Source organism: Papio anubis, chromosome 14 (genome assembly GCF_008728515.1).
Source record: "Papio anubis isolate 15944 chromosome 14, Panubis1.0, whole genome shotgun sequence".
Classification (NCBI taxonomy): domain Eukaryota; kingdom Metazoa; phylum Chordata; class Mammalia; order Primates; family Cercopithecidae; genus Papio; species Papio anubis.
This window is the reverse complement of record NC_044989.1, coordinates 32,196,777-32,223,990: the sequence shown is the minus strand read 5'-3', so window position 1 is coordinate 32,223,990 and position 27,214 is coordinate 32,196,777. Positions and strand designations below refer to the sequence as shown.

The 27,214-nt window shown below is 38.3% G+C and overlaps 1 protein-coding gene across 18 annotated transcripts in view; it reads right to left on the bottom strand.

Moving 5' to 3' along the window:
* The window catches only part of BIRC6 (baculoviral IAP repeat containing 6), a 258,602-nt gene that overhangs the window by 211,878 nt on the left and 19,510 nt on the right, over positions 1–27,214 (bottom strand). For 17 of the 18 annotated variants that reach the window (XR_002516594.2, XR_002516595.2, XM_021924741.2 and 14 more), the window contains exons 2-8: positions 25,031–25,212; positions 22,498–22,635; positions 13,794–13,987; positions 10,290–10,401; positions 6,506–6,588; positions 1,166–1,388; positions 927–1,087 (exon numbers count right to left, since the gene is read on the bottom strand). Coding sequence is in view for 16 of the 18 variants with exons in the window: in XM_021924741.2 (XP_021780433.1) it covers positions 927–1,087; positions 1,166–1,388; positions 6,506–6,588; positions 10,290–10,401; positions 13,794–13,987; positions 22,498–22,635; positions 25,031–25,212 (1,093 nt within the window). In the remaining 2 variants the exon portion in view is untranslated. Of the gene's footprint in view, positions 1–926; positions 1,088–1,165; positions 1,389–6,505; positions 6,589–10,289; positions 10,402–13,793; positions 13,988–22,497; positions 22,636–25,030; positions 25,213–27,214 lie in introns of those variants that run through there. The other variant, XM_021924739.2, reaches the window with a different exon arrangement.

The following is a 27,214-nucleotide window of genomic DNA, read 5'->3' as shown; positions in this document are numbered from 1 at the left end:
TTTAATGAAATAACTTCCATTAATAAAATTTTACATTACTCCTTAATGAAAGAACATCCCACCAAAGGGGTTGTGAAGTAAAATGATAAATCACTGACTACAGAGTAATACCCATCACATATCAGTAACATAAGGAGCCCCTGGAAGTCAGATATTCTCAGTCTATCAAGACATCTGATCACAGTTAAATAGCTCCATTTCACATGGCTGCCTACAGAATCTTTTTTCCTCCCACCTACAGAATCTTACTAGCCCAGTTCAGTCAAAACCGTAGTGGTTCTTAGGAAACAAGTAAGTGAAGGAGGGTGATACTTAGATTCTCCCACCCCACCTACATCAGATGCAGCACAAAAATCAGGAATCTCTCAGAGAAGTTGAGTGAAGGAGAATCCAGAACAGCAATTTTACCAAAATATTTCTCTAGCAATAATTATGGTACCTCAACTCACTGCTGACTACTGGTACACTGTTTTAAACAATTAGATCTTCTTACTTCACCTCAGGTTATTCATTATTATTCATTAGCACTGCCATAATTTGAGGTGCTAATGAAAAAAGGGAAACTGAAATCATCTAGTTCAACTGCTCTATGAAAAAGATTTAGTAGAAGGTGAAACTACAGTATAATTTCATTTCATTATTTAGACTTTCAATGTGACTTTTCATCATCTATTGTTCAAAGTGGCAATTATTTCCAACTGACATAGATTGTGATAGAATGTTAAGTATATTTTATAAACTATGCTGTTTCTGAAGATTTTTCTTCAAGAATCACAGATTTCAGATTTCCAACCAAACATTTACTCTCTGATCTCTTAACTGCATAACTTTTTTTCCCTCCTCTTTAATTATCAGAACTATGAGAATATAAAATTTAGGAAAACATGTTAACATCTATTAAATACTACTAAAACAAACTCACATACCTATCTCCTTCCAATTTTGGTATATCTGAGCAACTAGAGGAGTCCTCCAGCCACGCCAAAGTTGGTCTCCTTGAATCAACTCCTGAGCTTGGGTCTCCTGACAGAATAAGCTGTTGTACAATTGCTGGATCATAGGCATTAATTTCAAACTTTAAGTGCACCTAAACAAATGAAAAGCCTAAGTTTACAACTGATTTTTTTTTCAGTTACTAATTTGTTACTTCAAAATTCAAACATACCTTCATAAGTTTGGAAACATCCCATATGCAGATCTTCCCTCGTTTAGTTGCAGCAGCTAGAAAATGAGGGCAGCTCCCCGACCCAAAGCAAGATATTCTGTCAGTTCCATCCGTACAAGGAAACTGTGCAGGACTTGTTGCAAGAGTGACTGACAATGGCACATTCTGTGTGTGCTCACCTTTCACAAATGGGCAGTTTGGGGAATGTCTTTCGTGTTCAGACCTTTACACAGATTAAGAAAGGAAAAGTTTACTAAAAATAAAGCAATTCAGTTTGTACATTAAAACAGAACTCCAGGATCATCATCTTTTTTTTATCTGAACTTAAACTATTCATCATTAAAGACTTAATATAACCAAATCATTCAATATTATGAAGATCACTCTAACATGTTCAACCATTTATAATATTCACCCATTCAATACTCCAAACATTTAACAATAGCAGTTATTCACTTTAACTGATTATAAAGTCAATCTCAGACAAAACTGAGAAACTAATGCTATAGTGTAAGTAATGCTATATTACATGCTACAGAATTGTTTAAACTCTTGTTATTTCCTCGCACTGGTTTCCTACAGCTTTGAATGATTAACTACTAGGTTTCACTTTAAAATTCTCCATATCTATCAGGGGCCACAACTATAAATAATATACAGTTGAAACTCAATAAATGCCACTCATAACACAAAAAGTTATTTTACTAAATATTTTACTACATTATTTTACTAAAAAGTTTTTTAGTAAAGATCTGAAAGCAGAAAGATCTCTAGTATGAATAAAATAATATAAATTAAGAACACAAATATACCTTATGTATCACTATACGATCAGACAAATAACTTTTAAATAAAATGTATTTCCTAAGAGCCTTAGGAATGTAAAGTTAATAAATTATACACTACTTCTTTCAAATAAATGCTTACTGAACAAAAAGAAACGTTAAATTAAAAACGTAACAAGTTTAAGAAATATAAAACACAGGCTGGGCACAGCGGCTCAACCTGTAATCCCAGCACTTCGGGGGGCCAAGGTAGTTGGATCCTTGAGGCCAGGAGATTGAGACCAGCCTAGGCAACATAGTGAGACCTCATTGCTACAAAAAATAAAAATAAAAATAATTAGGTGGGTGTGATAGCATGTGCCTGTAGTCCCAGCTACTCAGGAGACTCAGGTAGGAGGATCCCTTGAGCCTGGGAGTTCAAGGCTGCAGTGAGCTACGATCGTGCCACTGCACTCCAGCCTGAGCGACAGAGCAAGACCTTGTCTCTAAAAAATAAAAAATTTAAAAATTTAAATTAAAATATTAAATAAAATACTAGGACCTCAGATCAAGACTGGTATAATGACTCAAATATTGTAACAGGATCAACTTAGCACCTATCTGCTCAACTTTATGCTTCCTTTATATTTCTTTCTGGTTACTCCTTATTTTTATTTCTATCAGCTATAATTATAAGGCATTAGAAACGTCAGGATCCTGCTACCAAAACAAGAACCCATGAGCCAGGCATGATGGTAAAGCACACAGTTCCAGTCAGTCAGGAGGCTGAGGCAGGAGGACTGCTGAAGCCCAAGAATATGAGGCTGCAGTAAGCTGTGATCACACCTGTGTATAGCCAATGCACTTCAGCCTGGACAATATATCAAGACCTCGTATCTAAAAAACAAAATAGGCTGGGTGTGGTGGCTCACGTCTGTAATCCCACCACTTTGGGAGGCCGAGGTGGGTGCATCACTTGGGGTCAGTAGTTCCAGACCAGCCTGGCCAACATAGGGAAACCCCATCGCTACTAAAAATACATATATTAGCTGGGCGTGGTGGCGCACACCTGTAGTCCCAGCTACTTGGGAAACTGAGACACGAGACTCTCTTGAACCTGGGAGGTAGGGGTTGCAGTGAACCGAGATCACGCCACCGCACTCCAGTCTGGGCGACAAAGTAAGACTGCGTCTCAAAAAAAATAAATAAATAAATAATAAAATAAAATTTAAAAAATAAATGTTTCTTAAAATTGTTTTTAACTCATTGTTTTATTTCCATGTCAAAGAAAGAACTTTACACATAAAACATGCTACTCCTTACAATGTATGTATTTCTTTTTACCATGCACCTACAACTTACACATATAAATCCATATATAAATTCTGGGCAATTTTTAATATGCAGATGTCTTTCCTAATCCTTTTACAGTGCATCTCCAAGCAAATGACATTTGGGCCAGGTTCCCTCCTAGCTAAATCTAGCGTACTTTACCACTTTCCATCTCTCTCTTTTTCCTGAGTTTTAACTTTTTCAATAAAATTTTATTTATACAAGTTACACACGGCTATATAAAATAAAGCTAAAGACCCATATCAATTTTAAAATCTAATCCCAGTAATTTCCAATCCCACCTCCAGGAAACCATCATTACAAATTTAAGTGATACATTTCTAAAATATTTTTTATAAGTTTACATACATAAATGTACATATAGAAAATATATGATGTGGAAGTACATGTGAAAAAATTTTTAAATAAAATACAGGGTTTTAAATTGTTAAACAATTGGTGTCATTGTACATGACATATATATTTTATCATGTATTCAATCACCAATCATTCTATTAATACAAAAGATTTCTTGATACAATAACATATCTGAAAGTTACTGAGAGTGATTAACAGAGATCTTACTGTTCATTCCCCTTAACTGTTGGAGCACAGTCTATTATATGAATATACCACATTCTACTGGGCTATTCCCCTCCTGATGGGCATTTAAAAGGATTCGATTTTTAACTGCAGTGACCATCCACTTTATGCTTCTGTGCATACAAGAGGAATTAACTCCCTAGGATAGGTAAATAGAAGTGGAAATGCTAGTTACTAGGGTATGGTCCATTTTTTTGTGTTTTTAACTTCAACCTCCCTCCAAAGGAACTCTATCTAAACTCGCAGTCAAAATATGACTCCCATTCGCCCTTTCAAATTTTTCCTTTCCCCCTTACCATTCAGAAGGTGCCTAGGCTCCCCAGCCTCCACTAATCCTCTTTCCTCCTACCCATTTGGAGGACTTGCCCCAGGCCTTCAGAGACCCCATCAACTTATTAAGTGTTTGAGGAATCCCAAATGCTGGTGCAAAGAAGATTCCCCTGAGTCCCTGGCCATGTCAAGAAAACATGGGTTTTGAACAGCCCAAGTTGGAAATTTTAATCAACTTTCCATAGAAAATATTTACAAAGAAGATAACATTTGATAATATTGTACAATTTTTCAGGTATAGGTTAAATAACTTTTTGAGGATTGGCATAGGGACCTAAAATATATATATATTAAAATGGTTTCTATATATATATATATATATATATATAAAGATGGATTCTATGCGGAAAGACAACTCCAAACAGAAACTCAACTTAAATTGAAAACTGTTCATACAGTAGGTCCCCCTCTCATCCACAGCATCACTCTTTTTTTTTTTTTTTTGAGATGGAGTTTCACTCTTGTCGCCCAAGCTGGAGTGCAATGGTACAATCTCAGCTCACTGCAACCTCCACCTCCCCAGTTCAAGCGATTCTCCTGCCTCACCCTCCCTAGTAGCTGGGATTACAGGTGTGTGCCACCACACCCAGATAATTTATTGTATTTTTAGTAGACAGGGTTTCACCACATTAGCCAGGCTGGTCTTGAACTCTTGACCTCAGGTGATCCACGCGCCTCGGCCTCCCAAAGTGCTGGGATTATAGATGTGAGCCACCATGCCTGGCCCACAGCTTCACTCTCTATGGTTTCAGTTACTCATGGTCAACCATGGTCCCAAAATAGATGAGTACAGTACAATAAGATATTTTGAGAGAGAGAAACACAGACAGACTGACCACAGTCACAAAATTATTACAGTATATTGTTAAAATTGTTCAACGTTAGGACAGGCATAGTGGTTTACACCTGTAATCCCAGCACTTCGGGAGGCCAAGGCGGGCAATCACCGGAGTTCAGGAGTTGGAGACCAACCTGGCAAACATGGCGAAACCCCATCTCTACTAAAAATAGAAAAAATAGATGGACGTGGTGGCACACGCCTGTAATCCCAGCTACTCAGGAGGCTGAGGCAGGAGAATTGCCTGAACCCGGGAGGCTGAGGTTGCAGTGAGCCGAGATCGTACCACTACACTCCAGTCTGGACAACAGAGCAAGACTCCATTTGAAGGAAAAAAAATCGTTCAATTTTATTAGTTATTGTTATTAATCTCTTTCTGTGCTTAATTTATGAATTATACTTTATCATAGGTTATGGATGAATAGGGAAAAAATATAGTATGTATATGGTTCAGTACTATCTGCTGTTTCAGGTATCCAATGGGTACTGGAATGTATGCCCTGCAAACAAGTGGGACTACTGTATTCAACTCTCTGCCTGCAGATAGATACAACTTGAATTTTTCATACAGTATTTTCCAATCTGAACTCCACAGGTACACTGCAATATGTTTTAGCAAGTCTGCCCCAGGCACATCAGCTGATTTAACATTCAGAGACTTCAAACTAATTTTAATACAAAGCAAGCAACATATCCTGAAACCAAAACCTGGTTCTATCACTTACTAGCCATATGCCCCTTCAGCAAATTTTATTCTCTTCATTTTAAAATGGGATAGTAACTCCTATCTCATAGAGTAACTATAAAGGTTAAACTGGAGAATATTCATAGTTCCCTCCTATAAAATGGAGACTACAATAGTACCTACTTCACAGGGAAATATGAGAATTAAATGATTTAAAAATATATAAAGTATTCAGAATGGTACCTAGTATACCATCTTATATAAAATTTGCTCTAACAATGTACTGTTATTTCTATTAATAAGAGCTCAGAATAGTTATTTGTGAAAATGAAGTTTCAATACATGATCTCTAATGTTAAACCAGGTTCTAAAATTTTGTGCACTAAAATTCAGAGACATCAAAGACTCCCTAAAATTCCTTCAAAATTAGAAATGTATACTATAAGGCTCTCTTCATGGATTCCCTATTGACAACCTGCTCTCAAAAGACCAAGATTCAACTGCTAAAGCTCATGCTGGGGTTCACTTTACCATAGCTTTCTGGTTTTCAGTTAGAGTGTGGTTCTATTGTTTGGTACTTCCCTCCTGTACAAATTTTAGAAAGTCAAACTTAACAGACACTGTATGCCAAGTGGTGTGACAGAGTATAGACAGGGCTATCTCATTCTCAGGACAATGACAAAAATATAGGTGGCAAAAGGCAAAAAATTATAAGCAGAAAAGTAAAATTTAGAAGCATATTTACATGACTGACTTAGCCTATTATGTCCAGAAACATCAAGACTCACCAAGGTTCATCAGTAGGTTCCCAACAAACGAGGCATACACTACAAGTAAAACACATGGCTCTATCATCTCCAGATGAGGCAGGCTGCAAAATTACAAAGAAAAGAGACAGAAAGGGTAAATCATTATTAAAATAGCTTTATAATAAAAGTTATTTTTAAAAGTTCATAATTTTAAGTAAAATTCTATACTGAAAATGAGAAAATTAGCCTATAATATTGGGTCCAACAATACACTGAAACCTCCAAATATTTATTAATTGCCTGTATTATTTGAAAATTCAGAAAATGACCACTAAATCAAAGAGAGGTACACATATATCCAATCCCTGATCTAGTACTTTTCTAATTGCTATAATAAAGTATCTGAAATATTAAGTATAAAAGAAAGATTCTGGCTGGTTTACACTATTTATTGTGGTTGCTGTTGTTGTTGTTGTTGTTGTTGTTGTTGTTTTTGAGACTGCGTCTTGCTCTGTCACCCAGGCTGGAGGGCAGTGGCGCGATCTTGGCTCACTGCAAGCTCCGCCTCCCGGGGTTCAAACTATTTCCTGCCTCAGCCTCCCGAGTGGCTGGGACTACAAGCGCCTGCCACCACACCCGGCTAATTTTGTCATATTTTTAGTAGAGACGGGGTTTCACCATGTTAGCCAGGATGGTCTCGATCTCCCGACTCTGTGATCCAACCCCCTCAGCCTCCCAAAGTGCTGGAATTACAGGCCTGAGCCACCGCGCCTGGCCTCTTGTTGTTGTTTGTTAGAGACAGAGTATCTTTAAAACTATCTCTTTTAAAGAAACAGAGTCTTAGGCTGGAGTGCAATGGCACAATCATAGCTCACTACAGCCCTGAACTGAACTCCTGGACACAAGTGATCCTCCAACCTCAGCCTCCCAAGCAGCTGGAACTACAGAAGTGTTCCAAAACACCCAGCTAATTCTGTTATTTTTTTTGTAGAGACACGGTCTCCCTAAAGTATCCAGGCTGGTCTCAAATTCCTGGGCTTAAGCGATCCTCCTGCCTTGGCCTCCCTAAGTGCTGGGATTACAACTGTGAGCCACTGCACCAGCCAATGGGCTTATTATTAAATACTAAATCCCATACAACTATACAAGAAGGGCAAGTAAAAAGGGAAAGCAAAGTAGTCAATCTAATTCACATAATATGGAATCTAATTCACACAACATGGGACAAAATGCTATATATATTTCAATCCAAGGGCCAGGTACAACTTATATATATATACACACACATATATATGTATGTATATATATTTTCAAAACCTGAACTGAAATATACCTGAAAACTAATATGAATATTTGTGAACATTTACTTTATAGACGCAAATTGGATAATCAGCTCCTAACATTTCCTAGAATCAGAGGATTCTAGGAAACCTATTATTGGACCTCTCTGCAAAGATAGAATATAATGAACAATAACTCACCAGAAAAAAAATATCAAGGCATCACTTAACAGAGACTCTTAGAAAATTACACCAAATTAAAAGAAAGATGACAAGTTGCTAGAAAAATGGTCCATGTTCAATCCTTAATTTAGGGAAATAATTTCACTGATTCTAATATTAGCCAGTCTCCAAACTTACCTATCTGTAACTGGAAATCTGACAAATTTTGAATAAAATATTCATATATACATATAGTTTTCTGGTTTAATTTTAGTTCAGATGTTCAGAATACTTGAAGATAATGAAGGAATAATCAATCTTCAGATTCTAAATGACAGTTACTTTAATGTACTTCAAAATGTACTTGAATTCTTAAATTAGGCCAAGTGCAGTGGCTTACACCTGTAATCACAATACTTTAGAAGGTTAAGGCAGGCAAACTGCCTGAGCCCAGAAGTTTGAAACCAGCCTGGACAACATAGTGAAATCTCATCTCTACAAAAAATAAACAGAATTAGCTGGGCATGGTGGCACATGCCTGTAATCCCAGTTACTTGAGGGGTGAGGTGGGAGAACTGCTTGGGCCTGGGAGGCTGAGGCTACAGTGAGCTGTGATCACGCCACTGCACTCCAACTTGGGTGGCAGAGCAAGACCCTGTCCCAAATAAATGAATAAATAAAGTTAAATAAGCATGCTTTATTTAAACTGACATATAGGTATTAGATTTCTTAAGATTCTTTTAGCAGTGGTAAAACAGTGATAAGCCAGTCTATACCACTCACTTTAAGTTTCCTATTAAATAACATATTAAATAACATCTAGCTAAAATCATTTTTCTTAACTTCCCTCTAATTCGGCAAAGCTTTTTATAATGTCCCATTCTTATGCCTCTGTACTATGTTAATCCTTACACCTTATACCCTCCTCTTTCCCTACATAAAACTATGACTATTTTTCTTGACTAATTCTTCCTCTACCTGTGCAACTTAATCAGTTCTTTAATGCACAGATATTGAAGTTGCAATGCACTACTTGTAATGCTGCTTCTGTAGTTATCTAGTATATGGATAATTTGTATCCCAACTATAACGAGAATTTTAAAACTGTAAAACTTCTTTTATGCATTACCCTAAGCATCTACTACTGTGTTATGAATGCAGATGTCAAACAGTGGAAATAAACATGCATCAAAACAGAATACTTGTCAAAAACCCAATCTGAAGAATATTGTCTATTTGTTGATTTTATTAAAAAATTATGGCCTAGCGTAGTGTCTCACCCCTATAATCTCAACACTTTGGGGAGGATGAGGTATGTAGATCCCTTGAGCAGGAATTCGAGACAAGTCTGGGCAACACCAGTAATCCTGTCTCTACAAAAAAAAAATAATAATAATAAATTAGGTTGGTGCAGAAGTTAGCCAGGCCCAGTGGCACACACCTGTAGTCTCAGCTACTCAGGGAAGCTGAGGTGGGCGGATTACCTGTGCCTGGGAAGGCTGAGGCTGCAGTGAGTAGTGATAGTGCCACTGTACTCCAGCCTGGGCAACAGAGTGAGACCCTGTCTCAAAAACAAAAAATAAAAATAATTGCTTTTTTAAAAAGTTGTATCTAGGCCAGGCGCGGTGGCTCAAGCCTGTAATCCCAGCACTTTGGGAGGCCAAGGCGGGTGGATCATGAGGTCAGGAGATCGAGACCATCCTGGCTAACACGGTGAAACCCCGTCTCTACTAAAAAATACAAAAAACTAGCCGGGCGAGGTGGCGGGCGCCTGTAGTCCCAGCTACTCGGGAGGCTGAGGCAGGAGAATGGCGTAAACCCGGGAGACAGAGCTTGCAGTGAGCTGAGATCCGGCCACTGCACTCCAGCCTGGGTGACAGAGCGAGACTCCGTCTCAAAAAATCTTCAAATAATAAAAAAAAAAAAAAAGTTGTATCTAATCTGAAAGAAAATACTCAGTTGTTAATTGCTTAAACAATTTTTTCCTGGCCAGGCACGCCTGTAATCCTAGCACTTTGGGAGGCCAAGGCAGGCAGATCACCTGAGGTCAGGAGTTTGAGACCAGCCTGGGCAACATGGTGAAACCCCATCTCTACAAAAAATACAAAAAGTAGCCAGGTGTGATGGTGCACACCTGTAATCCCAGCTACTCAAGGAGGCTGAGGCACAAGAATCACTTGAACCTGACAGGCAGAGGTTGCAGTGAGCCGACATTGTGGCACTGCAGTCCAGTCTGGGCAAACAAGCATACCTGCATACAAGCAAGCATGCAACCAAGTTGCATAAAGTAAGTTTCTGAACAAGTAAAACAAAAGCGGTAACTTTGCTGAAGGCTACAAAGGCATACTGAGAAAAGTACTTTTCTACATTCTTTTTTTTACCTGATGATAAAATCCAGCTTGAGCCATGGGATCTGGTTGTGCCCACCTATAGCCTACATGAGGCCATGAGGTAAATGTCTCCCGTCTGTTAGCTTCACTATACATCAGTGATCTAAAAGTAAACATACTTTATGTAATTGAAGTTAGGCATCAAATCACAGTGAAACTTCTATTTAACAATGCAGAAAATAATTTTACTGGGTTATCAACAAAAACTGCAAATGGTCTGATGAGCAAGTTCAATATTTTACTTTAAACTAAAACTGATAATTTTTAGGAATTTCCCTTAAACAGAAAGGGAAGGAGAAAACCTGATTGGTGGCTGCAGCTGATAAACAATTCTAGGGGTAGATTACATACGTTTTCATATTAAAATACACCAGCTCACCAAGAGTCAAAGTATAACAGAAAGTACCAGAGTAATATATATATATATTTTTTGAGACAGTCTTGCTCTGTTGCCCAGGCTGGAGTGCAGTGGTGTGATCTCGGTTCACTGCAAGCTCCACCTCCTGGGTTCACGCCATTCTCCTGCCTCAGCCTCCCGAGTAGCTGGGACTACAGGCACCCGCCACCATGCCCAGCTAATTTTTTTTGTATTTTTCAGTAGAGATGGGGTTTCACCATGTTAGCCAGGATGGTCTCGATCTCCTGATCTCGTGATCCGCCCGTCTCAGCCTCCCAAAGTGCTGAGATTACAGGCGTGAGCCACTGCACCCGGCCCAGAGTAATTTTTTAAAGGACCATAGTAAACTTTAGAAGAGTCCAAAAGATTTTAAGAATCTTAAAAGAATTAAAAGAATTTTAAGAAAGGATAAGCCAAGTTTATTCATCCTAACACAAAATTACAACTGATAACAGAAAGAAAAAGTGGTAAAGGTCATGACAAAGAAAACAGGAAAATACTCTTCTAAATTCTTCCCTTAAATTAGCACATGATTTTCTATAAAATTGCTAGTAACTTCAGGTTCACCCATAGTTGTATTCAAGTTTTTAAACAAATAGCTGTTGGGTTAGAAAAGCATTCTCAGTTTCATGTTATATATGTCTTTAGGATCAGTCTTAGAACAGAAGACCTATCTCATTTCGTTATACTATCCAACAAAACAGCAGTAGCATCCAATAGACCTAACTCAAACCTTCCACAGACCTAAGTTCATCAAAGCCTTCATAGGCTCCTAGATTCATTTTTAATGAAACAAACACCACAGTCTATATCAAAATTAATATTTTGGGACATTTTAACACCTCTAAAAATATTGAATATCCTATCTAATGGCTGCATTTCCTAAAATAGAACATTTACCACAGCTTGCACTGATTTCTTTAGAAACACTGCAACTGTTTGCAAAGAAAATAGCTCTGCAGAGCTGACTCTTTTATAATCTCAAAATAGGCATAGATCTCAGACAAGAAGCACTTGTTCTAATTACGTATTTTTCCTTTTTTCCCATCTCAGACACATCCCAAAGAATATTTTAATGACAGCCATAGGACATATCACCAGATAATCTGATTAAAAATGATAGTCTGCATTTTGCCCAAGAGATTACTCCTACAGAATATAAAAATTCTCCCCAATTGTTAATACAACTAATAAAAGTTATATATGTAACAACAAAATCACTTAACAAAAAGATGGCAAGTGATTAAGCAAAAATCAGTTTACCGAAAGATAAATTAATAAATATTGCTACTGAACTAGAAGAGTCATACTAAAAATAATAGAAGTTTAAAATGAATTCATTCAGTAGTGCCTTTGATAACATCAGCACATACTATTTATAAATGTACTTCAGAAAGATGCTTAGGAAATTACAACTCACATGTAAAAATATAAATACTACAGCTGGGCACAGTGGCTCACACCTGTAATCCCAGCACTCCAGGAGGCCAAGACGGGTAGCTCACCTTGAGGTCAGGTTCCAGACCAGCCTGGCCAACATGGTGAAACCCTGTCTCTACTAAAAATACAAAAAATGAGCCAGGCATGCCAGGTGCAGTGGCTCACGCCTGTAATCCCAGCACTTTGGGAGGCCAAGGCGGGCAGATCATGAGGTCAGGAGATCGAGACCATCCTGGCTAACATGGCAAAACCCCATCTCTACTAAAAATACAAAAAATTAGCTGGTCATGGTGGCAGGCGCCTGTAGTCCCAGCTACTCGGGAGGCTGAGGCAGGAGAACGGCGTGAACATGGGAGGCGGAACTTGCAGTGAGCCGAGATCGTGCCACTGCACTCCAGCCTGGGTGACAGAGCGAGACTCTGTCTCAAAACATAAAAAAAAAAGAAAATTTCGCCGGGCACAGTGGCTCATGCCTATAATCCCAGAACTTTGGGAGGCCAAGGAGGACAGATCACCTGAGGTAGGGAGTTCGAGACCAGCCTGACCATGGAGAAACCATGTCTCTACTAAAAATACAAAATTAGCCAGGCATGGTGGCACATGCCTGTAATCCCAGATACTAGGAAGGCTGAGGCAGGAGAATCACTTGAACCTGGGAGGCAGAGGTTGCACTGAGCCGAAATCGTGCCATTGCACTCCAGTCTGGGCAACAAGAGGGAAACTCTATCTCAAAAAAAAAAAAAAAAATTAGCCAGGCACGGTGGTGGACACTTATAATTCCAGCTACTCAAGAGGCTGAAGCAGGAGAATCTCTTGAACCTGGGAGGCGGAGGTTTCAGTGAACCGAGATCGCGCCATTACACTCCAGCCTGGGCAACAAGAGTGAAACTCCGTCTCAAAAATAAATAAATAAATACTAAATGAGAAGGCAAACAAAAATCTAATCAAAATTGCTGGGTGTTATATTTCAGTATTGCATTTCTAAACCTCAGTACTTTTAGTAAGAATCTCAATGCCATTTCAAATAGCAAATCATTTAAGTTTTTAAATGAATGTGGTACTGGCTTTCTAATTAAACAAAATAGGCATTCAAAAAAACTCTAACAAAGAAAATGATGGTTTAGGTATGATTTTTGTAATACTGTTTAAATCTAGTGCAAGCAGCATAAAAAAATGTTAACTCAAAACTATTCTTATTATTTTTTAAACTCTTTTTTTTTTTCATTGTAAAATGATACCACTTTCCTTATACTCACCTTTGGGCATGATAAGTTAGGCAAAATTTATCTCAAAGGTCACGAAATATCATCAATGGAAAAACAGTTATTATTCACTGAATAATTATAATAATTTTAATTTAACTAAAATATTTACTAAGCAAGTACTAAACTGGAATTTTCAAAACGCGGCTTTATAATCCCTTCAAATACTTTTAGTGTACTAAAAAATAGTGTTTAAAAATAGCAATTCAAGCAGTAGTTTACTTTAAACCTGGTTTTTAGATTCTAATTCATATTGAATTTTTTTTATTTCAAAATGAGGCTAGAAATTTTGAAATTTTTAAAAATCATAACCAGATTTTCTAGTTATTCTTGTTTAATGCAAAAACTAATCAATTACACCTCACTGTCACCTTTCTTTGTAAGCAAGGTTCATACCTGTCTACAGAACGGCCTGGCCCCACTCCGAGTTCGGGACGTGCACTAGGTAAGAGGTAAGACAATCTGTCCATCACTGAGGACGCCACAGGTAAGGCAGCAACATTTTGATTTATTTTCTTGAGTTCATTTACAATGGCACTGGCAATGGACTTCAACACATGATGAGGAAGATGAAATGTAACTGTGGCCCACTGAAAGAAAATGGGAGTATAAGCAAAGGAAAATGTACTCAACAGTTTTAACCAAAATCATAACTTAACCATTATCAAATAAAGAACTACTCACCAGTTTCAAGTCAGTTTTCTTCATTAGTTTATCATTTAAAGTAGAAACTTGCAGTTATAAAAAAATAAAAAAATATCTTACAAGAGTCGAGATATGGAACCAACCTAAGTATCCATCAATGGGCGATTGGGTAAAGAAAATATGCAGTAAAGACCAGGTGCAGTGGCTCACGCCTGTAATCCCAACACTCTGGGAAGCTTAGGAGGAATTAGTTTTAGTGATCTGGTGACTGCAGTTACTAATCATGTATTGTATATTTCTTTTTTCTTTTTTTTTTTTACACTCTGTCTCCAGGCTGGAATACTGAGGCGCAATCTCGGTTCACTGCAACCTCTGGCTCCTGGGTTCAAGTGATTCTCCTGCCTCAGCCTCCATGAGTAGCTGGGATTACAGGCGTGTGCCACCATGCCTGGCTAATTTTTTTGTATTTTTAGTAGAGACGGGGTTTCACCAGGTTGGTCAGGCTGGTCTCGAACTCCTGACCGGATGATCTGCCTGCCTCGGCCTCCCAGAGTGCTAGGATTACAGGCATGAGCCACCGCCCCCTGGCCCATGTATTGTAAATTTCAAAATTGCTAAAAGAATAGTATACATTCTCACTACAAAGAAATGGTAAGTAGGTGAGTTGATAGATATGTTAATTCACTTAATTTAATCTTTCTATAATATATACATATATTACAACATCACATTATACTCCATAAATAAATACAATTATTTGTCAATGAAAATTTTTTAATTTTTTAAATGAAACCTCAACTACCTACCCTGGAAAAGACAGTTCAGAACCAGACAGTAACACACGTTCTTATATATATCACCAAAAATTAAGGACAACTAAAATCATCTGTCATTTTTCCTATTCATCCAGCACAATGTTAAGCACAGAGTAGGCACTCAAATACCTCCATCCATAAGAATATATTTAGACAATTACCATTATTGGAGTATATGAGGATTTAGTTCAGCATAGCAAACGCATGTTTTTGTTGCTATTGTCACCATAATCCAGCAATAGCAACTAAAAACACAGTCTTATAGTCACACATCTGGATTCTGAGCCCAGCTTCGCCATCAACAATATTCGATAAATGTTAGCCATGATTATTTAATATTACAAAAATTACTGAAGTTAGACCACAAAAATGCTAAGTACTATTCTCCCAGAGAAATAAGTCTATAATGTAATTTCATCTTTATATCCTGTCCCCAGTTCACCCATGAATGATTGCTACTCTTGTTTAGTACACTCAAGGCAGACTAGTATATTATTACTTATCTATACAATACTGGAAAAACTTGTGGCCAAAAACATGACTTGAATTGCTAAAAAAAGAAAAACAAACAGAGAGAGAGAGAGAGAGAATAAAAACTTCTAGACCTAATTAATCTGTTCACAGATCACAGCTTTTTATTGAAAGGGAGGATGACACCCCTTGAGAAAGGATCCTACGATACCCCAACTATATACAGTACTGTAAATCATACTCCAAACCTTCCCTCAAAAAGACCTATGGGCATTCACTACAGCAACTGTGCATGGGGGAAAAGATCTTTCAGGCATTACAAAAAAGTAGCACTGAACTGACCTAAAACATCACTGTGGTCCACGAAAGAGGGCACGTAGGATGGTCAAGCGATTAATAAAGTTTTGGCCCAAAGCTGTCTTAAGAGAGTTCTATGGGTCTGTAAATCATTATTGTATAATAGTTACTTCCCCAGTCCCTGAATGCATAATATAAAACAGGCAACTGAAAACAATCCCCAAATCAGCTCTCTGCTCTTCTCTGTGGACCAGTAATACAGAAAACACCAAGTATAAGCCCCTAGAACTTTCCTTCTCTACAAAGATATTAAACTAAAGCAATGCTACATTCCTGAAGAAATTTTTTAGATTAATGCCACTGTGAAAGATTTGAGGCTGGGCACAGTGCCTTCATACCTATAGTCCTAGCACTTTGTGAAACTGCAGATGGAGGTTCGTTTGAGCCTAAAAGCCTGAGACCATCCTGGTCAACACAGCAAGATCTCATCTCTGCTAAAAAAAAATAATAGCCAGGCGTAATGGCATGCACCTGTCATCCCAGCTACTTAGGAGGCTGAGGTGGGAAAATCACTTGAGCCCAGGAGGGCAAGGCTACAGTAAGCCAAAATCACATCATTGTACTCCAGTCTGAGTGAGAGAGCAAGACCCTGTCTCGGGAAGAAAAAAAAAAGAGAGAGAGAGAGAGAGAGAGACTTAAAAGATACAGAGGTAACCAAATGACCTCGTCCCCTTTACTGGCCTGTTGTAAATGGATCTTGAAGAATGACTGTGGATGGTAAACTATCAGGTGGTGACTTCAATTTGCAGCTGATTTTCTAGATGAGGTATCTTTATTAAAGCAAATCAACAAATCCCCTGATACCTGGTAGGCAGTTACAGTTCTTTCCAATATGTTTCTATCTTTAGTTTTAAGGACTATCCAAAAAGTCCACTTTCACCTGGCAGGAACAATAATAAATCTTCCCAATATTTCCCTAAGACCACATCTCACGTTCTAGAAATCCTGATCATCATAACATCCTGCAGATCAACATACTGGTCCACTACATCATGACAGCACACTGATTGGTCCAGATGAAGATGAAACAGCAAGGAAATTAAATGCCTTAGTAAGGTGCAAACCAGAGAACAAGAGTCCCCAGAAAAACTCAAGATTCTGTAGCTGTGGTTAAGTTTCAGAGGTCCAGAGGTCTGGTTAGGTCAGTTCCCTCCAAACTGAAAGACAAGTTGCTCCAACTTGTAACACCAACCACAGAAACAAAAGCCACAAGTGGGCCTACTTGGATTTGGGAGCCAATATTCAGCACACTTCAATGTGTGCTCTAATCCAAGTATCAAGAAATATATAAGGGTGCCAATTTTGAGTAAGGTGCAGAACAAGAAACTCTGCAACAAGACCAGACTGTACTGCAAGATACTCTGCTACTTTTACCTTAAGAGCACTTTCAATGACACTGACACGAGAAGTCCATGGCAAATAATGATGCTGTAAGGAGCCTGTGGCAACCTAACTGGGACAATCACACAGCAGAATACTACGATCTTGGAGCAAAGCCATATTCTCTCATGCAAATGACCATTCTCCTTTTGAAAAACAACTCCTAGTGTCTTACTAGTCCCAGATAGAGATTAATATCTATCTATGAAACTAATGTCTACGAATTCAGAGCTGTCCAGATGCTATCTGACACACCAACCATAATATTGAGCACAAGCAACAAGTATCCTTCATTAAGTGTTTTATGAGAGACCCATCTTGACAAAGTCCAAAAGAAAAAACTGAATAAACAAGTGGCTCAGAATTCAATACCTACTCCCACTATAATGTCTCCTCCTTGTTCTACATCAATAGCTTCATGGGGAACTCCTTATGATGAAATAATATGAGGGGAAAACACTCTTGGTCCTGATTTACAGATGGTTCTGCATGATATGCTAGTGCTACCCTTAAGTGGATGGCTACAGAGTTACAGCCCCAATCACAAGGACAGTGGTGAAGGTAAATCTTCTCAATAGCTAGAACTTCAGTCAGTATATGTGAGTATTCTTGTATGGATTTAGTTGGCCAGAAGTAAAGATCCTCACTAATTAACGGAGAGTTGCTAATTTGTTAGCTAGATGGTCAGGCACTTGGAAGAAACAGGACTAGAAGACCAGCAGCAAGGAGGTCAAAAACAAAGGTCTATGAATAGAACTCCCAGAGGGCAAAAATATTTACGAAATATGTCAATGCACACCAAAAGGCATCCATTTCAGAGGAAATGGGAGAAATTATACACATTATATACATGACAGTAAGCCTCTCTCCAAGGGCACTCCAGTGCTTGCTCAACGGACCTGTGTGCAAACTACCATAGCAAAAGATATGGAGGCTATGCACGGGCCCAAAAATGTAAACTTCCCTGTACAAATACTAACCAGGCTACAACTGTTGCTGATTGCCTAATCTGCCAAACAGCAGTTAACAAAGTTGGGTGGCCAATATCACGCCATTTCCCAGGGGGAATAGCCAGCTATCTGAGGGTAGGTTGATTATACGGGATTCCTAGTCATGGACTAGGCAGCAATTTGTCTTCAACATAACAAATATATATTCTAGGTATGCATTTACCTGTTCTGTCCATAGGCTTCTGCTGTAATATTACACAGTCTATTGCCTGTGGACTGACAGAATGTCATGGTATTGTAGAAAACTTTGCTTCTGATCAAGAAAAGTATTTCAAAGCAAAAAAAAAAAAAAAAAAATTTTCCCACTGGTCTTACTGTGCATTATCCTGATGAAGTTGGCCTGGCAGAAAAGCTCAATGGTCTACTAAAGACTCATTTTCAACACTAACTGCAAGAAACATGCTGAAAGGTTATAGGGTTCTACCTTACAAGATAAAGCATATGCTCTGATTCAACCAAAAATGTATGACAGTTTCTCTAAGCATGCCCACTATTATATTTAATAAACCCATTCACAGATTTTTTTTTTTAAGCTTTCAGCTCTACAGGTCTTACTCCCAAGGGAGGAATGTTCCTGCAGGGGTACAACAACACTTCCATTGAAGTTGGTGTTGAGATTGCTACCCAGCAACTTTGAGGTCCTCTTGCCACTGAATAAATAGGCAAAGAAGTACGTTATTCTACTAGTTTGTATGACTGGAACTGACAAGAGGAAAACTGGATTGATGCTAAAATAACAGAGGCAAGGAGAACCTACGCAGAACCCAGGAGATTCTCTAGGATGCCCCTTAATACTTCCAAGTCCAATAGTAAAGGTGAAGTAACAATTACAACTTAAAATACAGCACCAGCCAGGCTTGGTGGCTCACACCTGTAATCCCAACACTTTGGGAGGCCGAGGCAGTGGATCACCTGAGGTCAGGAGTTCGAGACCAGCCTGGCCAAAGTGGTGAAACCCCCGTCTCTACCAAAAATACAAAAAATTAGCCAGGTGTGGTGGTGGGCGCCTATAGTCCCAGCTACTCGGGAGGCTGAGGCAGGAGAATGGTTTGAACCCAGGAGGCGGAGGTTGCAGTGAGCTGAGATCATGCCACTGCATTCCGGCCTGAGTGACAAAGTAAGACTCCATCTCAAAAAATAACATAAAATAAAATAAAAACACAGCACCACGGAGGATTCAGATTCTTCAAGAGTGAAGATGGGTTGCTCCACTACGTAAAGAATCCTGACCAGCTGAGGTGCTGAATGATGATAGAGCTGATAAGAAACAGGTAATAGAAAAAAAAAAAAATTATATTATCTTCTTGACTATTATGCATCCTCTTGACCAATATACCCTCTTGACCATTATAAACTGAGGACTAGGCTGGGCGCAGTGGCTCACACCTATAATCCCACCACTTTGGGAGGCCAAGGTGGGCAGATCACAAGGTCAGGAGTTCAAGACCAGCCTGACCAATATGGTGAAACCCCATCTCTACTAAAAATACAAAAATTAGCCAGGAGTGGTGGCATGTGCCTATAATCCCAGCTACTCAGGAGGCTGAGGCAGGAGAACCACCTGAACCCAGGAGGCAGAGGTTGCAGTGAGCCGAGATCATACCACTGCACTCCAGCCTGGGTGACAGAGAAAGACTCTGTCTAAAAAACAAACAAAAAAAAATTAAATTAAAAAATTAAATAAACTGAGGACTAGGCCACGCGTGGTGGCTCACACCTGTAATCCCAGCATTTTGGGAGGCAAAGTTGGGTTGATCACGAGGTCAGGAGTTCAAGACCAGCCTGACCAACATGGTGAAACCCCACGTCTATTACAAATGCAAAAATTAGCCAGGCATGGTGGCACGCATCTGTAATCCCAGCTACTCAGGAGGCTGGGGCAGAAGAATTGCTTGAACCCAGGAGGCAGAAGTTGCAGTGAGCCAAGATTGCGCCACTGCATTCCAGCCTGGGCAACAGAGCAAGACTCTGTCTCCAAAAACAAAAATAAATTTTTTAAAAAGCATAATAGTTTTGTTACATGAAAGTTCAAATATATAAAGTATGAATGGAGATGCTAAGTAGCCAACAGGGTAGACTGTGCCAGTTAAACTGTTGTCTCTGAGTTCCAAATCTACCCTTTAATTCTCTGCTCTATCAGGTTGGGGCTAGGACTCTGCATACTATATTTCCTCTTTTCAACCAGTTTCCTGGCTTTTAGGTTCTCCCAGCAGCAGTATAGGAAGGAAACTGGAAAGAAAAATGAAAGAAGAAAGACTTGCTCCTTCTTATTTACTGGCCACTGCCGTCAGCACTGTTTCAGCAAAGGACCTGACACAGTAGTTGATTCTTCCAGTCTTCAGCATTTTGTTTTGGTTTGGTTCTTTTAGCATTATGAGATCCAGTTTCATAGAGCTCCCTCAGAGATACTACCAACAGTCAAGTAGCACCTCTCTTCAGAGATCTGAGTCCCAGTTTTGCAAGGTCCTCGTCCACGCTCCTGAGCTACCAACTGGGTAGCAGTTCCTAGTACCAGATCCACGGGGCCTATTCTCTTAAGTTTCTAGGTTCTGATAACCCCTAATCTTTGTTCCTCCAGACCTAGGTGAAAACTGCTTCCTATAGTTATCTCTGTTATCTCAGGACATCCTTTTCACTTTTTCAGTTTTCAAACACCAGTTAATTTCTTATAATACATTATTTCTGTTGAAATTCATAGTACAGTTTCTGTTTTCCTAAATAAAATGTCCCATCAATAAAGTAAGGTATAATAAAATCATGATAAATCTACCAAAAAAAAAAAAAAAAAACTCAATGCAAATATTAAGAAGAACACAGATGATCTCTGAGGGTATGAGAAGATATCCAAGATAAATTCTTGAGTGAAAAAAAGCAAGGTGGCCAGGCTCGGTAGCTGACGCCTGTAATCCCAGAACTTTGGGAGGCCAAGGCAGTGGAATCACAAGGTTAGGAGCTCAAGACAAGCCTGGTCAACATAGTGAAACCCCACTTCTACTAAAAATACAAAAATTAGCCAGGCATGGCAGCATGTGCCTGTAATCCCAGCTACTCAGGAGGCTGAGGAAGAATAGCATGAACCCACGAGGCAGAGGCTGCAGTGAACTGAGATCACACCACAGCACTCCAGCCTAGGTTACAGAGCGAGACTCTGTCTCAAAACCAAAAAAAAGAAAAAGAGCCAGGCGCAGTGGCTCACGCCTGTAATCCCAGCACTCTGGGAGGCCGAGGCGGGCAGATCACCTGAGGTCAGGAGTTCACAACCTGCCTGACCAACATGGTGAAACCCTGCCCCTGCTAAAAAATACAAAATTAGCCTGGTGTGGTAGCACACACCTGTAATCCCAGTCACTCAGGAGGCTGAGGCAGGAGAATCACTTGAACCCGGGAGGCAGAGGTTGCAGTGAACAGAGATCGTGCCATTGCACTGCAGCCTGGGAAACAAGAGTAAAACCCTGTCTCAAAAGAAAAAATAAAAGGAAAAAAGCAAGGTGTATCACAACACAGTATTAGTATATTTTAGTATAGTTACAACTGTACTTGAGAAGAATCTTTGTAAATGCCCAAGTTACTTATAGGAAAATGGCTTTTACCTTCTACCTTATACCCTTCAATATGGAAGTTTCATATGTAGTATAACTTAAAAAGGTCTTAAAAGAAAAATATGGAGGAAATCAATAAAAATGTATCCAAGGATTTAATTGAAAGCACCCTCTCTCATATACATCCCAGTATGCCAAAAAATTTCAGAGAAAGCACAAAATGGCTCAATTTCCAAAGACACAGTCCATTCTTATCCAAGCATCCAAGCTCACAACCTAACAAGGAAGCTTCTTTCATCAGCTTCTTGACCAATCCAGGTCTATCAGGCACTAAGGAAGATTTAAGGAAGCATCAGAAAACACAATAAGCAAAATAGTCCCCACAAACTGAAGTTAAGCTTCGATTAAAAAGTTTCAAAGTTTCAACTTTTTTTTTTTTTTGGTAAAAGAGTCTCACTCTATCCCCCATGCTGGAGTGCAGTGGCGCAATCTCTGCAATCTCGGCTCACTGCAACCTCCGCCTCCCGGGTTCAAGTGACTCTCACACCTCAGCCTCCAAGTAGCTGGGATTACAGGCGCCTGCCATCACACCTGGCTAATTTTAGTATTTTTAGTAGAGACGGGGTTTCGCCATGTTGGCCAGGCTGATCTCAAACTCCTGACCTCAGGTGATGTGCCCACCTCGGTCTCCGAAAGTGCTGGGATTACAGGCGTGAGCCACCATGCCTGGCCAGTTTCAACTTTAAGATGACTTATAAGCACATTTTGCTTTTTAAAAGAAAAACCTAGAATTAGAACATTTCCAAAAGGAGAGGAAACAGCAAAAGAATGGAGGTGTCCATTGTAATATAACCCCAAAAGAGGCAGTCTATTAACTTCTTACCTTGGCAACTTTGTGGTTTGCTGCAGTCTCATGAGATGTATTTTTTAAACCATCTTTGAGCTGTGTGATGAACAAATCATAACCCTCCGTACTAGAAATATCTACCTTTTCTAAACATGCTGATAAGAGCTGCTGTGCCTAAAAAATAAAAAATAAAACAGAAAACAGAAAATTCAACACAAGAACAACAAAAAATTAAATTTAGATCTTCATTCAGATAGTTTAATATGCAATGATTATGACAGGTACTATACTAAACTTACCTTTTAACAAATCTAATTAATTAAACAATAATTTAAAAGCCTGTTATAAAATTAAACGAGATAAAGCAATGTATTCAGTGCAGCAGTACTACATGGTAAAGTTTACATACAAAGTAGTTATTATAAACCAAATCAAGATAGAAAAATGGACAAGCTGAAACCATAAGCAAAAATAATACAGGAAAAAGTCTGGAGAGACAAACTTAAAGTCCTCCAATGAGCTTTAAATACTCAAGTTATACAAAGTCATAATAGAGCACACTAAGTCAGCAAGTAATATGAAAAGGCCCTTTGCGTTGTTATCCACATATTCAATATGAACTTCCGTAATAAAGATATATGTTAATATAAGGTAAAGAGTTTATCTACACTGGGCAAATTAAACCTAAGACCCCATACACTTTAGGGAAGACAGTGACAAACTAATATGATGCAGTAAAGGAAGGCTGGAATGCTGGAAGATCTACAAACAATATTATCCGAACAACAGTTACAGCTGTGAGGAAAGTAAAAAGAGAAAAAAAAACAGTAGATGTAACAGCAGACAAGATGGAGGAAGGGATAGAAGTTAAACACTTAGCATTTCACTGTAGTAGGAAAAACACTGACGTGAGAGTTAATAAGTGTTCAAGTATTTTATTGTAATTCTTTAAATCTTTGTTAAACCTGAACATAGTTTGATAGTGTTTTTCGCTGCTGATTATATATCCTGATATCAGCTGGTTTACATTCCTTAAATTAGGAGGAAAAAATGTTCAAATTTTTCAAATGGTTTTTCAAAGTTTCTATTTGTTCAAATCAAGTAGAACTAATTAATTATCTATCCAAAGATTTTAGACATGCCTCCAGACCCAAATACTCTGATGAGAAAAAGATAGCTTCTCTGTTTGTGGAACTCAAACTTCCAGCAACATGCTTTCAATATTAACATATAATAGACTATGTTATATGACACTAAATGTAAAATTTAAGTGGATATACTTTATTGGACATACTTTTTTTGATAACTTTCATAATAACTTAGCATGAACACAAATAATATCTCACTTTATTAGAAAACACAACATAACCTTTTACATTCTATTTAAGGTGATGCAAAATCCAGTAATTGTGAAAAATGTACTTTCAAACTGCAGGATATGAACCCACACAAAAAGAATTTAAGTTGGGCTAGACTTAAAAATTAAGAAAAGTTAACACTACAGAAAAGTATATAGGGCTAAAACTTAAAACTCAAATTATTGAAAGACATGATGCATAGCAAAAATTACTGGTTGTGTGACTGGGCACGGTGGCTCACGCCTGTAATCCCAGCACTTTGGGAGGCCAAGGCAGGCGGATCAATTGCAGTGAGGAATTCAAGACCAGTCTGGCCAACAAGGTGAAACCCGTCTCTACTAAAAATACAAAAATTAGCTGGGTGTGGTGGCGCATGCCTGTAATCCCAGCTACTCGGGAGGCTGAGGCAAGAGAATTACTTGAACTCGGGATATGAAGGTTGCAGTGAGCCAAGGTCGAGCCACTGCACTCTAGCCTGGGTGACAGAGCAAGATTCTGTCTCAAAGAAGAAAAAAAAAAAAATACTGGTGTTCACCAGTGTGTACTCCTCTCTCATTTTAAAATATTTAAAACAAAAAGGAAAGAACCACCTTTTTCCCAGTCTCCCTCTCAGCTTGGTGTGGCCATGTGACTAAATTCTGTCCAATGGGGTAAATATGAGGTTATATGAGAGAGTATTTGAGTTGTGAAAGGCAGAAAGAGAACAAGAACAAACGAGTAGGAGAGGGGGCGGGGGTTAAGGGACAGGGAAAAGGAAGGAGGGAAGAGTGAGATGCCACAGTGCTCTCCTCTAGCCTCCTGCCCTCTCTTTCCCTGTGACTGGGAAATAATGAGACCTAGAGCAGCTGTCTTAAAACTCCCAAGCTAACCCAAGTGTTGAGGTTGGCAATACTGGCCATACATTTAGCCCTGGACTGTTAATGGAAACAAGCTATCCTGTTTAAGCCATTGTTTTTTTGGGTCTCTGTTACAGCTGTTTAACCTGTGCTGATGCACCATTCACACCTAAAAACACCACTTCAACAAGAATTAATTATACAGAGAAAAGGTGAGTATTAATATTTAAATGAAGTTGTGGTCAGTAAGTAAATTCTCTTTTTATAGCAATACATACAATAATGTCCTTAAAGTTTGACTTAATTTCATTTAACATCTAATACATCTAATACTACATTAAGTAGAGGACCTCATTGATACTTATTTCAACTTACCTCTGTAACGGGTAATTCAAGCTGAACCACATCATCCTGCTTTGAAACTGGAGTTTGCAGAGCAGTGTCTAACAACAAGATTCCATTAAGGTCCTTCCTACACCCTACTGCATAATCATCCACAAATATAACTTTATCCACAGCAGAAATATACTGACATTTCACCTGTCCACCTGGTTTAGCTGTTAAAAGAACAAAAATTCAACACTTAAGATTTTCAGGCCAATGGTCTATTAAAAATAAATGTTTACATAGCGACTAAACACAATATATTATCCTGAATTGGATCTTAAACTGGAAAAAACTTCTCTGAAGAACATCATTGGGCCAACTGGATTAAATTCAAATATGTACCATAAATTAAATAAAAGCATCAATGTGAAACTATCAAAATCTGACAACCAAATTGCTATTATAAAAGAACATCATTGTTCTGAGAAATAAACACAGAAACAGTATAGGAAAAATGAGCAAGATATATGCAACCAACTCTCAAGGAGAATAAAAATATGTATGTGTATATATATATATACATATAAGGGAATAATCAGCAAATGTAGTAAAATGTTTAAAACTAGTAGACCTGGGGAAAGGGTATATAGGGAAGTTCTTTGTAACATACTATTCTCGCAATCTTTCTGTAAGTGCAAAATTAAAGTGTTCAAAACAAAACTTTTAAAAATGAATTATTGGATGTCATTTTTTACAAAACTCAATAAGCATAAAGACAGCACGGACAGTTATTAGATACAGTAGTGCCCCTCCTTATCTGCAGTCTCACTTTGTGCAGTTTCAGTTACCCAGTCAATAGAAGTCCAAAAACAGGTAAGTACAGTACAATAAGATATTCTCAATCAAAGGTCCAAAAGTAGGTATAGTACAATAAGATATTCTGAGAGAGAGACCACATTCACATAACTTCTATTATATTATAATTGTTCTATTTTATTATGAGTTGTTAATCTCTCACTATGCCTACATTTTAAATTAAACTTCATTATGGGTATGCATAAGAAGAAAACCCAGCTAACCCTCAAACCATGCAAGTTTGAACACCATGAGACCACTCATAACATAAATTTTTTTCAATATATTGGAAAAAATTTCAGAGCTTTGTGACAATTTAAAAAACATGCAGACAAAACACGTAGCCTAGAAATATCTTAAAAAATTAAGAAAACAGTATGTCAGTGATGCATAAAATATATGTAGATACTAAGTCTATTTTATCATTCACTGACGTAAAATATACATAAATCTACTATAAAGTTAAAATTATCAAAACTTACACGAATAGTATATGGCACGAGTCAAGAAAAACATACACAAATGTAAAAAGTACAGTATTAAATCATAACTACATAAAAGTAACTGTAGCATACATTATAAAACTGATAATTTTGTTCCTATTGCAGTGAGTTCAAGTATTACGAGTATCCACCATGTGACCCTAACCACATCCAGGTGAGCAGTTCATCTCTCAATTGTTAATTGGTAATCGCAGTAAAAAGTGATCTCTCCTTATTCTCATGTATTTTCATTGGGTTTAGTGTAATACCATAAACCCTGAATAACACTATGAGACCCATACAAGGTGCCACTAGTGATGCTGGAAGTGTTCCCAAAAGGCAGAGACAAGTCATATGATTACAAGAAAAAGCTGAATTGCAAAAAAAAAAAAAAAAAGAAAGAAAGAAAGAAAGAGAGAAAATACATTTACGGCACTATATGGCACTTATCAATACTGTAAATATATGTCATCGGTTTACAAAATGAATCCTGTGTCTGAAATGGCATGTAACCACAGCTAGAGACCTCAGTCTACGATACATATCAAGCAATTCAGCTTTTTCGGCCCGGCACGGTGGCTCACGCCCGTAATCCCAGCACTTTGGGAGGCCGAGGTGGGCGGATCACAAGGTCAGGAATTTTTTGTTTTTTTGTTTTTTTGTTTTTAAGAGACAGGGTCTCGCTACATTGCCCAGGACAACTCAAATGCCTGGGGCTCAAGCAATCCTCCTGAGTGGCCAGGACTACAGGAGCACACCACTGTGCCTGGCATGTCAACATACTTAATGGTAAAAGACTGAATACTTTCCCATACAGATCAGAAAGAAAACAAGGATGTATGCTCTTACCATTCCCATTCAATACTATACTAAAAGATCTAGTCAGTGCAATAAA